This window comes from Rhinopithecus roxellana, chromosome 15 (assembly GCF_007565055.1).
Source record: "Rhinopithecus roxellana isolate Shanxi Qingling chromosome 15, ASM756505v1, whole genome shotgun sequence".
NCBI classification, from domain to species: Eukaryota; Metazoa; Chordata; class Mammalia; order Primates; family Cercopithecidae; genus Rhinopithecus; species Rhinopithecus roxellana.
In genome coordinates this window covers 7,396,364-7,410,672 of record NC_044563.1, presented here as the reverse complement: position 1 = coordinate 7,410,672, position 14,309 = coordinate 7,396,364, and the positions used below count along the sequence as shown (strand labels likewise).

General features: G+C 42.1%; 1 protein-coding gene across 2 annotated transcripts in view; it reads left to right on the top strand.

Moving 5' to 3' along the window:
• Nucleotides 1–961: 961 nt before the first annotated feature.
• Nucleotides 962–14,309, top strand: part of PATL1 (PAT1 homolog 1, processing body mRNA decay factor) — a 33,659-nt gene continuing 20,311 nt past the window's right edge. The window contains exons 1-6 of one of the 2 annotated variants that reach the window (XM_010385006.2): nt 962–1,210; nt 3,111–3,222; nt 11,193–11,410; nt 11,720–11,800; nt 12,936–13,130; nt 14,062–14,163. In XM_010385006.2, the coding sequence (XP_010383308.1) occupies nt 1,196–1,210; nt 3,111–3,222; nt 11,193–11,410; nt 11,720–11,800; nt 12,936–13,130; nt 14,062–14,163 (723 nt within the window). In that variant the 5' untranslated portion in view covers nt 962–1,195. Of the gene's footprint in view, nt 1,211–3,000; nt 3,031–3,110; nt 3,223–11,192; nt 11,411–11,719; nt 11,801–12,935; nt 13,131–14,061; nt 14,164–14,309 lie in introns of those variants that run through there. The other variant, XM_030918439.1, reaches the window with a different exon arrangement.

Genomic DNA, 14,309 nt, shown 5'->3' with positions numbered 1-14,309 from the left:
GCTCCCACCCAGAACTTTTCTTTACAAATTCAACGTTTCCCGTACTCAAACTGATCCAGATACACTAACATTTAGGAGATTTACTGTATGCCATTCCGAGGAGAGGCTGCATTTTAAGACGCCCAGGGAAGAAACGGATTGCGAAACCCGCAAGAATTCACTCTTTGTGGTACAAGTTCTGTCTGAAGGGAAAGGGGCAAGAAGGGCATGGAACGTGCTAGAAGTAACAAACCACCCAACAGAATTCTGGAACCAGGGGTCCGCAGCTTCTAAGCTGGACACATTCCTCTCTGGGCTCGATCCTCTAAGGAAGTGGCGTCACCCAGCTGCGCATCCCGGCCCGAAGACCCTGCTGCTGCGTGGCCCGCTGCCTGCCCATGGCCATGCTGCCCTTCAAGGCTCTGCAGCTCCTCGCGCCTGATGAGCCTGGCGCCTAAAAATACCACCCTAGTTAAACCTCCCAGAATCTTCTGTCTTCGGCATTTCAAAAAAAAAAAAAAAAACGGGCGCCGTCATCGTTTAGAGCCACATAAATCACAGCCCTGACCTGCTGCGGATTCAGCAGGCGGCGAGCCGCTGAAAGTGGCGAAGAAGTCTGCCCCTTTCGAAGACCAGCAACTTTCCATTCTTTTTTCCCTGCGCAAGGCGCAGATCGTAACGTGGAGACCCCCGAGCAACCCCAAGAGTGAGTCGGACGTTGGAAAAACAGCTAGGGAATCTCCATATTTCCCAGCCCAGGCTAAGCCCAGGATTCTTCAGAGCCATACCCTGTGACAATCACAAGGCTTTTCTCCGCCCCGCGGGTGACGGAGAACTCGTGACCTGCCCCTCAGCTCCAAGCCGAGCGCCTAGCGGGCGCGGAGAAAGAGGGGGCGGAGCTGCAAGCCCAGATCACCAGGCAGCCGAAGACGGGCAGCGCGTGCGCAGTCTCTCGCCACGGGACCTCCTTCCCGCCGCTGAGCCTAGGAAGCAGGACGCCAAATCTGTCCCTGCGCAGCCGCCGCCGCCGGGCGCCGAGCCGGGTGGCCGCCCTGCCTGAGGCGCGCCTGCGCACGTCCCCACGCACGCTCCGGCGTACGGCGGCGGCCAGGGGTCGCGAGCCGGTTGAGGACCCGCGCGCGGAGGAGCCGGGGAGTCAGCGCTGCTTCCCTCCCTCCCCCTCTCCCCTCCCCGCTCCCTGCCCCCCTCCCCAAGAATGTTCCGCTACGAGGTGAGCTGTTGCGACCGGAAGTGACCCCTCCCTCCCTCCCGCGCCCCTCTCCCTCACTCCCCCTCCGCACGCCGGTCCCGTGTTCCTGCGGGGCAGGGGGCGGGCTGGGGGAGTCGCAGGACTTAGCTGGACGCGACTGGCCTGGGGTCGCAGGTTTAATTCTAGGGCTGGGAGCTGGCTTCAGGGATCGAGACAGTCCCATGAGTTGCCGCTGGGGAAAGTTGGCCTCCGTTTTGGGGTGGGGAGGGCCCGTTAAGTGCTGTAACCAGACCACACCCCCGCCCCCACCCTTAGGGGAGCCATCGAGGGTACAGTATTGCATCTACCCGGGTGCTTTTCTTGAGTAGGAGTCACCCGGGAATTCCCAGAGCCGAGTTTCCCGCCCTGGACCCGGAACCACCCCCCACCCACCTCCACTCGAATTACACTGACACACACCCCTTTCACATAGGCTACCTTCAGGTCAAGGGGGCCTGGGCTTGTCGTTGGACTAGGGCCCCAGCCCGTTTACTAAAGAGGGCTCCGAGTTGGGAGGGGGGCGTGTCCAGCAGAAGTTCCTTCTGAGCTAGTGCTGGGAGACGTGGGTTTGGTGACGGTCCCGGGAATGTGGCAATAGCAACAAACAGTGCTGACCCTGTCACCGACTCACTGTATGACCTTGAGCGACTCCTAATCTCTGGACGTAAACTTTCTGGGTTTGTAGCATGAAAGAACTGATATAAATGATCCTTAAGAATTTTTAATTGAAAAAAGCGGTGATTTGGTAAAGTAGATCTTTGTGATTTGGAAGGGAGTACTGCTGGAAGTTGCCTCTGATAAGGAGGCAGCTGCATGCCTATTTCCATAAGTTTGGAAGGGCTCTGACATGAGAATAATGCCCTTTTACCTAATCTTTCCTTTGTAAACAGGGTAGCTAAGAGGTAGCCAGGCAAGGTGTATCACAAACGTATCTACTGATCGACTATGGAATTCTGATTCCGAATTTTTGAAAATTGAGGACAGATATACTTGATAGGAATGATCTAAGACCAAACCGAAAGGAAAACTTGGAGAGTAAATCAGTTGAGTAAAATTGAAGTGAAGGGGGAAAATAGAACATACCTAGGATGTGGTGACCTCTAGCCTTTATTCGATAATCTGTAATGTTTGCCTGCTTTGATCATCACAACTCTCTGCCATGGTTGGTATAGTCCCTGCATTACGATGTAAGAGACTGAGCTTTACAGCCTAGTACAGAGCCTTAGACACAATAGGTTCTTTAAAGATATTTGATGAGCTAATTAGAAATTTTCTGGGTTGCCCATGTTCACATTGACTGTAGAAGTGGAGCCAGAACTTGAACTTGTCATATCACAGCTTTTCCAGAGTTCATTTTATTGTGATTGAAGACCTAACTTTAATCACTAGAGTTTAGGCCTATAGGGAAGATAAAAAAGATGGAAAATGAAGACAAAGCTTTGAAAGGGACTAATAGTTGAAAAGATGACATGAATAGAATGAGAAAGATGAGAATTTTGCTAGAAAAGATACATAAAGATACAAGAAAATAAAGGGTTCATTATTAGTTGTCATCACTATTCCAACCAGTGATATAAGGGAAGTTGTGGGCTTAATTTCTTAGTTGCATGAGGAACTGCTGTTAGTGGATTCTTGATAAAATAGAGAAATGGAATGCTGTGAGGTGGGGCGAGAATTAAATAAGGAATAGGAAATAGAAAGTGAAAGAAAGTTGATGAAATCTTCCAGTGTCAGGAAATTGGGAAGTAGAAAATGCCATCTTTACAAAAAGTCGTAATGAAGCAATTATGTTCATTGAGAAGGTAAGATGAACATTTTTAGAACCTTTTTAAAATGAGGGTGTGAATTTCATGAATAACTAATGTCTTTCTTCTTTTTTTAGTCTTTGGAGGATTGTCCTCTGGATGAAGATGAAGATGCATTTCAGGGACTGGGAGAAGAAGATGAAGAGATTGATCAATTCAATGATGATACATTTGGGTCAGGTGCAGTTGGTAAGTGACATCTTTCTCTTATAATATCATCTTGGCTTCTTGCTCTTTTCAAGTGCTGTCTTTTAGAAGTGCTTTATCTTATTAGGGGTAACCTCATTCACTAACTTGGCAAGATATTCTTCTATTCCTCATCTTAGTCAGAATGTTTCATTCTTCACTGGAAACAGCACCTATCCTGCTCCTCTGAGTGTCTTTTTGCCTCACCTATAAAATCAGGTGTTCTGTAAGCCTTTCCCCTTCCAGCTATATGATCTATGGCTACAGGTTGCCTTTATGAAGGATTCAAATGTTTAGAGAAGTGAACATTTAAGAGAGATTTAAACTAATCCTAGATGAGAGGAATTTTTATTTATATGACATATAACTTAAGGAAAACTAGTGAACTAGTAGAAAAGTATGTGGGTGTATGTGTTTTAAAATTTAGTCTAGGCCGGGCGCAGTGGCTCAAGCCTGTAATCCCAGCACTCTGGGAAGCCAAGACGGGTGGATCACGAGATCAGGAGATCGAGACCATCCTGGCTAACACGGTGAAACCCCGTCTCTACTAAAAAATACAAAAAACTAGCCGGGCGAGGTGGCGGGCGCCTGTAGTCCCAGCTACTCAGGAGGCTGAGGCAGGAGAATGGCGTGAACCCGGGAGGCAGAGCTTGCAGTGAGCTGAGATCCGGCCACTGCACTCCAGCCTGGGCGACAGAGCGAGACTCCATCTCAAAAAAAAAAAAAAAAAAAAAAATTTAGTCTATCACTAGTATATTACATAACTTTGGAACTTATAGTATCGTCAACAAAATGTAAAGCTTTTTATACCAAGAATTTTGGGGGTCAAGAAAGATCTCATAAGTTAGAAAAGTATGCACAAATGAAATTTTGTCCCTCCCTGGATATAGATACATATTATTTATTTATTCTTTTTTTAGATGGAGTCTTGCTCTGTCACCCCGGCTGGAGTGCAGTGGCGTGATCTCGGCTCACTGCAACCTCTGCCTCCCGGGTTCAAGCAATTCTCTTGCCTCAGGCTCCCAAGTAGCTGGGATTATAGGCGCCTGCCACCACACCCGGCTAATTTTTGTATTTTCAGTAGAGACGGAGTTTCACCATGTCGGCCAAGCAGGTCTCGAACCCCTGACCTCGTGATCCACCTGCCTCGGCCTCCCAAAGTGCTGGGATTACAGGCCTGACCACCGCACCCGGCCTGTAGATACATATTTTAAGAGTTGGAAAAAGTTTAAAACATAAAGAGCCAAACTAAGCTTACAGACCACAGGGTTATAAATACCGAGATGGAAAATTTAGGAAGCAAGCTTATATGATAACGTTCAAGAACACATGTTACTTAGAACAGGTGTAGAACAAGTGGATTAATAAGTTAAAATTTAAACTTTTAAACTATATACACGTACATATACATATACATACATTTGATTTGAGACAGAGTCTTGCTCAGTCACCTAGACAAGTGCAGTAGCATGATGTTGGCTCACTGCAGCCTCTGCCTCCCCAGTTCAGGCAGTTCTTCTGCCTCAGCCTCCCAAGTAGCTAAGAATACAGGCGCCCGGCTAATTTTTGTATTTTTTAGTAGAGACAGGGTTTCTCCATTTTTAGCCAGGGTGGTCATGAACTCCTGACCTTAAGTGATCCCTCCTCAGCCTCCCAAAGTGCTGGGATTACAGGTGTGAGCCACCGTGCCTGGCCAAAACTATATATTTTTAAGCAAATGAATAGGTAAGAGTCAATGCAGATATGTTTGCTTAGACTTGGTGCTGGAAAGCAGCAATAACAGTGTTTATGTTCAAATGTATAAATATGTATGATTCTTTGGAGTCGCAACACTTCTGTCTGCAACAAATGCTCCAAGTTAAGTCATAAGGAAGAAGAGAAAATTTAGCAATAGTTGGTAATCCCAAGATGTTGAACATCAAAAACAAATAAGAGACCTTAAAGTATTATAATGGTCACTGGTTTTTCAGTGACCTAATACATTTATTAAAGCTTAGACTGAATTGAATACACGGGCAAAAATGAAGGTGTTTTAATATTGTCAGTTGTTTGTAAAATTCAGTAGAGAACTAAAACTTTGTTATGATTAGAAGCAGCAAGAAAAGTGTTGAAAGTGGAAGCTAAACTCATGATGGAAGGGAATCAAAGACGTTTTGGATTATAGGCATGGGTTGGCAGATGAGATTGTCCAGGAGGATAACTTGATCCAAGATGCTATTATGTCTCTCCATGGAGATCACAGGCAAAGAGATGTAGAGTGGAATTACAAAAGCAGGAAACTGATGTGAATTGCAAATTATATTTGGAAGACAGTTTAGTGATAATCAGTAGAACACAATAAGCTATTTGTGGTGGCTCAAGCCCACAGCTCTCAGCACTTTGGGAGGTCAAGGCAGGAGGATCACTTGAGACCAGGAGTTCAAGACGATCCTGGGCAACATAGTGAGACTTTCTCTACAAAATTTTTTTTGAAAAATATGCAGGCATGGTGGTATGTGCCACTTAGGAGGCTGAGGCTGGAGGATCCCTTGAGCCCAAGAGTTCAGGGCTACATCAGCTATGGTGGTGCCACTACATTCCAGCCTGGGTAACAGAGCGAGACCTTGTCTCTAAAAAGTTAATTATCAAATAATTTAAAAATAGAACACCATAGAAGCTACCAACATGTACTTGTTCCTAGAACTCTTTTTCTATTAAAGTACTGAACTGAATATTAACCATTTTTTCAACAAGTTCCTCAGTATTAAAATGAATTAGCTAGAATTGATTTATAGACATTAAAATGAGGCAGCATTGACTTCCAGAGTGCTATGGACAGTCTTTTTTTCCGAGTTTCTATTTTTTCTCGTAAGATGGGAATAATATTGCCTTAAAAGGATGTTAGAGTGTCCAGAACTGTGTTTTATATGACGGGGAAGAAGGAAAGTGCACATGTGCTGAAAAAGCCATTAGGTTTACACAGTAAAAGAACAGGTAGTACAAAGTAAAGGCAATGAAATGGCATATGATTAACCCACTTTGTACCTTAGGGCCAAAGGGTGATTAGAAGGACTTTTTGCCCAAGAGAGTTTATAATGGAGAAAAGATTTCCAAAGGTGAGCCCTTTCTGTTGAGAGTGTAATGTACTTGAATTGTAAGATCCTAATTCCTCATAACAGCTTGGTGTAAATACTATAAAAAGAAAATTGTTTTCCAAGTCAACCTGTGACTTCTTTGATACTCGTCTGCAGGTTGATACAAAACTGGTATAGAGAGTTTAAATCTAGAGGTGAAATGTCAGACCTTGACATTTGTTTTGATTTTATGATTTTTAATTCATATAGTGGGCATCTTGAATAATACTTGCTAGTACAGTGGACATTTTAGGTCATTGGCTACAAATGGTCACCTTTCCTTAAGAAACTAGTCACTGTCTTTTGCATGAAAAAATGTTTGCATCATCTAAGAGCAATAAATAGTGTTGCAGTAATCCCAACTCCTTCTCTAAAAATAAAAGCTTACACTTAGCATGGTGCTTATTATGACTAGGCACCATTCTAAATGTTTTACATATATTGTTAATCCTCACAGCAACTTTGTGAGATAGGTACTGTTATTATCCTCATTTTAACAAATGAGGAAGAGTGACGGGTTAAGTAACCATAAATACAATTACTGTAAAGTACTAGTTATATTAAATAGTTTTGGGGGAGTCTTTGGAAATCTCCTGCCTCCACTTGGAAGGAATCACCCTCCTTCCTACCTCTCTTTTATTGATAGCTACTGTAGTTTTTAGAGATTAAGATTGCCTTGAAATTAAATCACTTCTACTTCCTTTTTATTTTGTTTTCATTCAAAACTATCCCTGAGACAGGCTTCAGGGGTTGTTATTACAAGTATAAGTTTATAGAAGCAGCCAGAAATTCAGTAACACACATCAGGGTATAGGTTAGTACATTATTACAGATAGTCTCTTTCCCTTCATTTCTCTGTTACTCTTTTGCCTACCTTTTATCGTTTTGACCAATAATGAACTCAGGTCAAGCACTGGCATATCTAAGTAACTATATTTTTAGGTCATTGGAAAAAGATACAGGGTGAAGTATTCTTTTGTAGTAAGGCATAAGATCTCTAAAATACTACTTCAGATAATTTTTTACAAGAATAAGAAAAATCTAAAATGATGATGATAGTATTTTATGGCATAGATTCCTTTGTTTACATGTGTGAAAATTTAACACTCAATTCACCAGAGATCTATTCTCACAGAATATGGCAACTTAACCAATATTTTAAAAATATTATTATTAAGGGGAAGTGGATTATCCATATTTGATAGGATTTGGTAAAGTTAGCAAGCATGAATATGGGAAGTAGTGACAGAAAAGCATGCAAATTAGAACTCTACCGTATTAGAACAAATCCACTAACAAATTAACTTCTTAAATTTGGGAAATAAATGTTTTTACAAATTCCTCAATTCAAGATGATAGATTCCCACTCTTGTGACATTGCTTAGTAAAGTTACAAAAAACAATTTATCCTATCTCAGCTTACTATTCCTTACCAAGGATGACACAAATATGAATGTCACATTTGGTTTTTAATTACATTCTTCTTTAAATATTTTCTTTCAGATGATTAGTCATTTAAATTAATACTGTAATTTTCATTTAAAGTGGATTTTTCCATTTTTTGGAGCACATCAGGATAGACTTTATCAGAGACCATCATCATAAAATAGCTACCTTAAATTCTTTTTTGTAAGATGACAATTTAGGAGAAGAGTGTCACCTGACTAGTCACTCAGGTAAGAGGAAGCTGTTGGGTAGGCAAAAAATACCACATAATTATAAAGAAGACCCAGGTCCCGGAGGCTTAGGTAAGGATATTTTTATAGCTTTTGCCCACAGCCTTTATCCCAGTGATGGCAAAGTGATCCACAACTTAAGGAATCCCTTACCACAACTAATACACTCAAATCTACCATAGTGCCCCCAAACTAGGCAGTGGGTCCTATGATACCAAAATTATATATTTGAAAGTCCCACTTTCCTCACTCTGCAGATCACTAGTATTATGTGATACCTTGTTGTATGATAAAAAAATACATATAGCAAATTTTAACTGTTAATATTATCTGATTCTAAAAGGAAGTTAGTCTATTTAAAGTCACATAAAATGTTAAGATATGTATGATGTTCATTACAGAATTAATTATTATATTGGAAAATTGTAAATAATCCAAATATTTACCAGTAGGGTATAAATTACATTATAGTTTAGCAATAAAATATAATCTTATGTAGGTATTAAAAAGAATGAGATAATATCAGTAGTTATGCCTGTGTGCATGCATGAAAAGATGTCCAAGACATATTGCTTAAGTAAAAAGAAACAAGTTAACTTTATAAACTTAACACAACTTAAAACTATTTAAAACTTAACACAGCTGTGGAATTATGAGGAACTTTCACTTAAGTTACATGTGTTTGTGGTGTTTGAATTTTTTAAACATGTATTTTCTTTGAAAGCGGAAAAGAGAAAGTCCTATTTCTGTGTTATGACCTGTTATCCCTGTCTGTTGAATTATGTAAAACATGTAACTAAAAAAGAATACCATATAACATGTACAAAATAATACTTTTTGTGGGTTAGAAAGTAGTGCATATTGAGATGAGGTAAAGGAAGAAATAAAAGGAAAGGATTATTTAGGAGTATGAATGAGGAGGAATGAGGAGGAAGAAGTTTCGCGTTTGAATACCTGAAAAGAAAGGCTGGATGCAGTGGCTCGCGCCTGTGATCCCAGCTCTTTGGAAGGCCGTTGCAGGTGGATTGCTTGAGGCCAGGAGCTCAAGACCAGTCTGGGCAACATGGGGAAACCCTGACTCTACAAAAAATACAAAAATTAGCCTAGTGTGGTGGTACAAACCTGTAGTTCCAGTTACTTGGGAGGCTGAGGTTGGGGGATCACCTGAGCCCGGGAGGTCGAGACTACAGTGAGCCACATCACGCCATTGCACTCAAATCTGGGCGACAGTGAGACCCTGTTTCAAAAAATAGAAATAAAAAAGAATACTAAAAGGAGCAAAACTGTGGGTACAGCTTTCATGATGGAAGCAGAATGGAGTAAGATTGGAGAGAACTGGAGTGAAATGTGATGGAAGTAAGGTCTAGCTCCACAGTAGCTGATAGAGGGTTCTGAAGATTGTAATCTGTGCTGTAATGGGATTCAAAAACAGAAAAAATGATGCCAACATACCAAATGCAAAAATAACCTTAGTGTCAGTGCTACAGACTTTATAGTAGTGTGCAGTGATAGCAGACATAGTTAAAAAAGGAAATGCCCCTTCCTCTTCCCCAGCATGTTTTCAGCACAGCAACCAGAGTGATTCTTTTAAAAGTTAAGCCAAATGAAAATTTTCATTGGCATAGTGGCCCAGAATGAGCCCCCTCCTCATGACTTTTTGACCTCATTTTCTCCTACTCTCCCCACCGTGCTCATTCCATTCCAAACACAGTCCTCCTTGCTGTTTCTCAAAACCATCAATCTCTCACCTTAAGGCCTTTCTTTATACTGACTCTCCCTCTGCCTGGAACCGTCTTCTCCCAGATATCCAAATTGCTAACCCTCTTACTCTTTAGAATCTTTGCTCACATATCATCTTCTCAGTGAGGCCTACCTCTGACCATCTATTTAAATTTTCAATCTGCCTTTCTTTATATTCCTATAGCAATTTCATCTTCTGGCATAGTATCTAATTATTATGCTTATTGTCTATCATTTCTCTCTTTCCTGCTTGCATGAAAGTGTTACGAAGGCAGAATCTCTGTCTCTTTGTACACCAGTGTATCCCATGCATCTAAAACAGGGCTTGTCACATAATAGATGCTTACCAAATATTTATTGAATGGAACAAATGGATTCAAAAGCATGTAAAGAATGTGGCACTTGGCCGGGCGCGGTGGCTCAAGCCTGTAATCCCAGCACTTTGGGAGGCCGAGACGGGCGGATCACAAGGTCAGGAGATCGAGACCATCCTGGCTAACACAGTGAAACCCCGTCTCTACTAAAAATACAAAAACTAGCCGGGCGAGGTGGCGGGCTCCTGTAGTCCCAGCTACTCGGGAGGCTGAGGCAGGAGAATGGCGTAAACCCGAGAGGCGGAGCTTGCAGTGAGCTGAGATCCGGCCACTGCACTCCAGTCCGGGCGACAGAGCGAGACTCCGCCTCAAAAAAAAAAAAAAAAAAAAGAATGTGGCACTTATAATCTAAAGGAAAGTTGTGTGCTAATGCTATGAGTTTTAACTTCCCTTTAAAGTTTTTGCTTGAAATGTCATAGAATCTCAAAACCAACTAGTAGTACTATACATATCTATCACCAGTTTAGGAAACAGTTTCAGAATATAGTTTGGACATTATTGATATTTTAAGCTATTAATTCACATTTTTGAATTTTATTCCTGGTATAATGTTATTTGCTTTAAATAGTAAAAAGCACGCTTTATGTGTCCCTTAGTTTAAACCTTATATCCTGTTTCTAAGTGGAAACTTAACTTTCTGCCTATCTTCTGGAATTATTCATTTGGTTAACAGAATTGTGTAGGCCGGGCGTGGTGGCTCATGTTTGTAATCCCAGCACTTTGGGAGGCTGAGGTGGGTGAGGTGGGTGGATCATTTGAGGTCAGGAGTTCGAGATCAGCCTGGCCAACAGGGTGAAACCCCACCTCTACTAAAAATACAAAAATTAGCCAGGTGTGGTGGCGGGTGCCTGTAGTCCCAGCTACTCCAGCTACTTGGGAGGCTGAGGCAGAGAATCGCTTGAACCCGGGAGGTGGAGGTTGCAGTGAGCTGAGATCACACCACTGCACTGCAGCCTGGGCGACAGAGTAAGACTCTGTCTTAAAAAAATAATAATAATAACAGAATAATTGTGTAAAATTTTTTCGTACCACTATGAACTATTTCTTACATCAACTGTGTCATCTTATAGATGATGATTGGCAGGAAGCACATGAGCGCCTGGCTGAATTGGAAGAAAAGCTACCAGTGGCAGTTAATGAACAAACAGGCAATGGAGAGAGAGATGAAATGGACTTGTTGGGTGACCATGAGGAGAATCTGGCAGAAAGGCTCAGTAAGATGGTGATTGAAAATGAACTAGAAGATCCAGCTATCATGAGGGCAGTGCAGACCAGGCCAGTTTTACAAGTAAGTAAGTTACTCTGATTTGAGAACTATAGCAGACTAAAAATTAAAGTGAAGTATTGAACTTTGCCATTTTATTTTATCTATTCTAATGAGAGATTTATATATGCCAGAGAAAATTGATAATATATTTCCTGATGATAGCAGTTCTAGAGATAAAGTTGGGGAATAATGTATATTCTGGAGCCCCATAATTTCTTATTCTAAAGCAGCTTGAGGCTCTTTTGGAACCTTGCTCCCCAACAGCAGATAAGTCACCCAGAGAGTATACAACATTTCAGACTTTGTGTGTATATTTTCCTTTTTTGTTAGCCCCAACCAGGAAGCCTGAATTCCAGTATCTGGGATGGATCTGAAGTTCTGAGGCGAATCCGAGGACCACTGCTTGCTCAGGTATTAAATACTTTCTCTTTATATAAAATTTCCAATATCCAAAAATTTTAAATGGGTTCCTGTTGTCATCCTTTCCTTACTGAAGGGGTTTATAGGTCTTTCATTTGCTAGAATTATGTCAACTACTGCATCCAGCACTTAGCTATGCCTTTCTTTAGCCTCCAGGGTAAAGGTTGCAAGGGAGCCATTGGAATTTAAATTTGTTAGTATATGATTATGATTTGAATCACTTAAAAAGTCATTTCTGAGCCAGGCATGGTGGCTTACGCATGTAATCCCATCACTTTGAGAGGCTGATGCGGGTGGATCACTTGAGGTGAGGAGTTCGAGACCAGCCTGGCCAACATGGTGAAACCCCATCTCTACTAAAAATACAAAAATTAACCTGGTGTGGTGGTGGGTGCCTGTAATCCCAGCTACTCAGGAGGCTGAGGCAGGATAATCACTTGAACCTGGGAAGTGGAAGTTGTAGTAAGGCAAGATCGCACCACTGCACTCCAGCTGGGGCAACAGAGTGAGACTCCGTCTCAAAAAAAAAAGAAAGTCATTTCTATGCAAAACTATAGGGACAGAGAAGTCATCAGTGTTTACTAGTGGTTGGGCATGGCAGGAGGGGTTAACTGCAAAGGAACAATACAGTGGAATTTGTGGGGAGTGATACAGCTATTCTTGCTCACTCTCTTTTTTTTTTTTTTTTTTGAGACCAGGTCTTGCTGTGTCAACCAGGCTGGAGTACACTGGTACAGTCATAGCTCTCTGTAACCTTGAACTCCTGGGCTCAAGTGATCCTCCCACCTCGGCCTCTTGAGCAGCTGAGACTACAGGCACATGCCACCATGCCTGGCTAAGTTTTTTTATTTTTGTGCAAATGAAGTCTCACTGTGTTACCCAGGCTAGTCTCAAACTCCTGGCTTCAAGTGATCCTCCCACCTCAGCCTCCCAAAGCGCTGGGATTTCAGGCATGAGCCACTTACTTACCAAACTCAGAGAACCATATACCAAAAAGTAAATTTTACTATATGTGAATTAAAAATAAAGTTTAAAAATTTCTTAAGGTGTTTTTGGCATCTGTAGAGATTACTAAAACATATCAAGTTAGTTAATTTCTATTTTATTTTACCACTTCCTCAATTAGGAAATGCCTACAGTGTCTGTATTAGAATATGCCTTGCCTCAGAGGCCCCCCCAGGGTCCAGAAGATGATCGGGACCTTTCTGAACGTGCATTACCAAGGCGGTCAACTTCACCTATCATTGGCAGTCCTCCTGTTAGAGCTGTCCCCATAGGCACCCCACCTAAACAGATGGCTGTACCCAGCTTCACCCAACAGGTACCTCTCATTAACAGGCACACAGCCCAGGATATTGGGAATCTGGGCAAAATTATTTGGAAAATTGGTGATGTTGGGTGGAGGGTGGAAATTTTGGGTAGGCATTAGATTAGAAAGAAAAGTAGCTAGTTAGAGGATAAATTAGTACAAATAAGAGACACATTCCCTGATACCCTTTGCTGCTGCTATTGCTGCTGCCTTTTAATTGGGGGAGAAAAAAGGGTAGTTAGCCACATTTAGCACATATATCCTTTTTAAAGTGTTTTGCTGGCTGCCCAAAACATTGTCAGAGAGATAACTGAAAGCTGGGGGGAGTGGGAACACACAGCATTGTCCACATCCCTTTTTACCTTTAAGATATCCCTGCTTTCCCTAGAGCCTGTGCAGTCCTGTTCCATAGACTTTCCTCCACCTGAAACCAGCAGCTGAAAAGGAAGGCCAATTTGGAAGGTATGGGGGGAGGGTGGTGTTGGTATGGCCTAGTTAGGCTCAACATCCTATGAAATGGTGGAGTCACAATGTATCACAAAAGTGCTGAGCATGGCGGCCATATCACAGGGGCTTCAGAATAGGACTTAGTTAATCCTCCAGCTTTCTTATCATTCCTTCTCCCTCAGTGCTACCAAAATATATCCTCTTGGAGAGAATTTGCAAGTCAGAATATCTGCTGGTATCTCCCTCAGACAGCATGGAAGGGTGGGGATAACTGGAGAATTAGCTAAATCTTCCTCAGTTAATGCTGACACTGTACTTGATTTGTGAGAGAAAGTGGCCCAAGGTTCTGTATTTGAACCTGTAGCCATAGCAATTTGCTTAGAAGTAGGGCTTTGCATTGAGTTCTGTGTCTCTACCAGTACTTGAGGGGAGGGAGTGTAGGTGGAAGAAAAACTGATTTCATTGAGTGTAGTTGTATATATGTTTGTCCTGATAGATTCTGTGTCCGAAGCCTGTCCATGTTCGGCCCCCAATGCCACCTCGTTATCCTGCTCCCTATGGTGAGAGGATGTCTCCAAACCAGCTCTGCAGTGTCCCGGTATGTCACTTTAAGCCTAACAAAAATGTGCAGTATGTATTTTCTGATTGCTATTTGTGTGATCACTGCCAGTATTTAGGTTTGCTGACATCTCCTAAATTATACCTATTTTTTATAATCTCCTTACTTAAATTTCTGGATCTAAT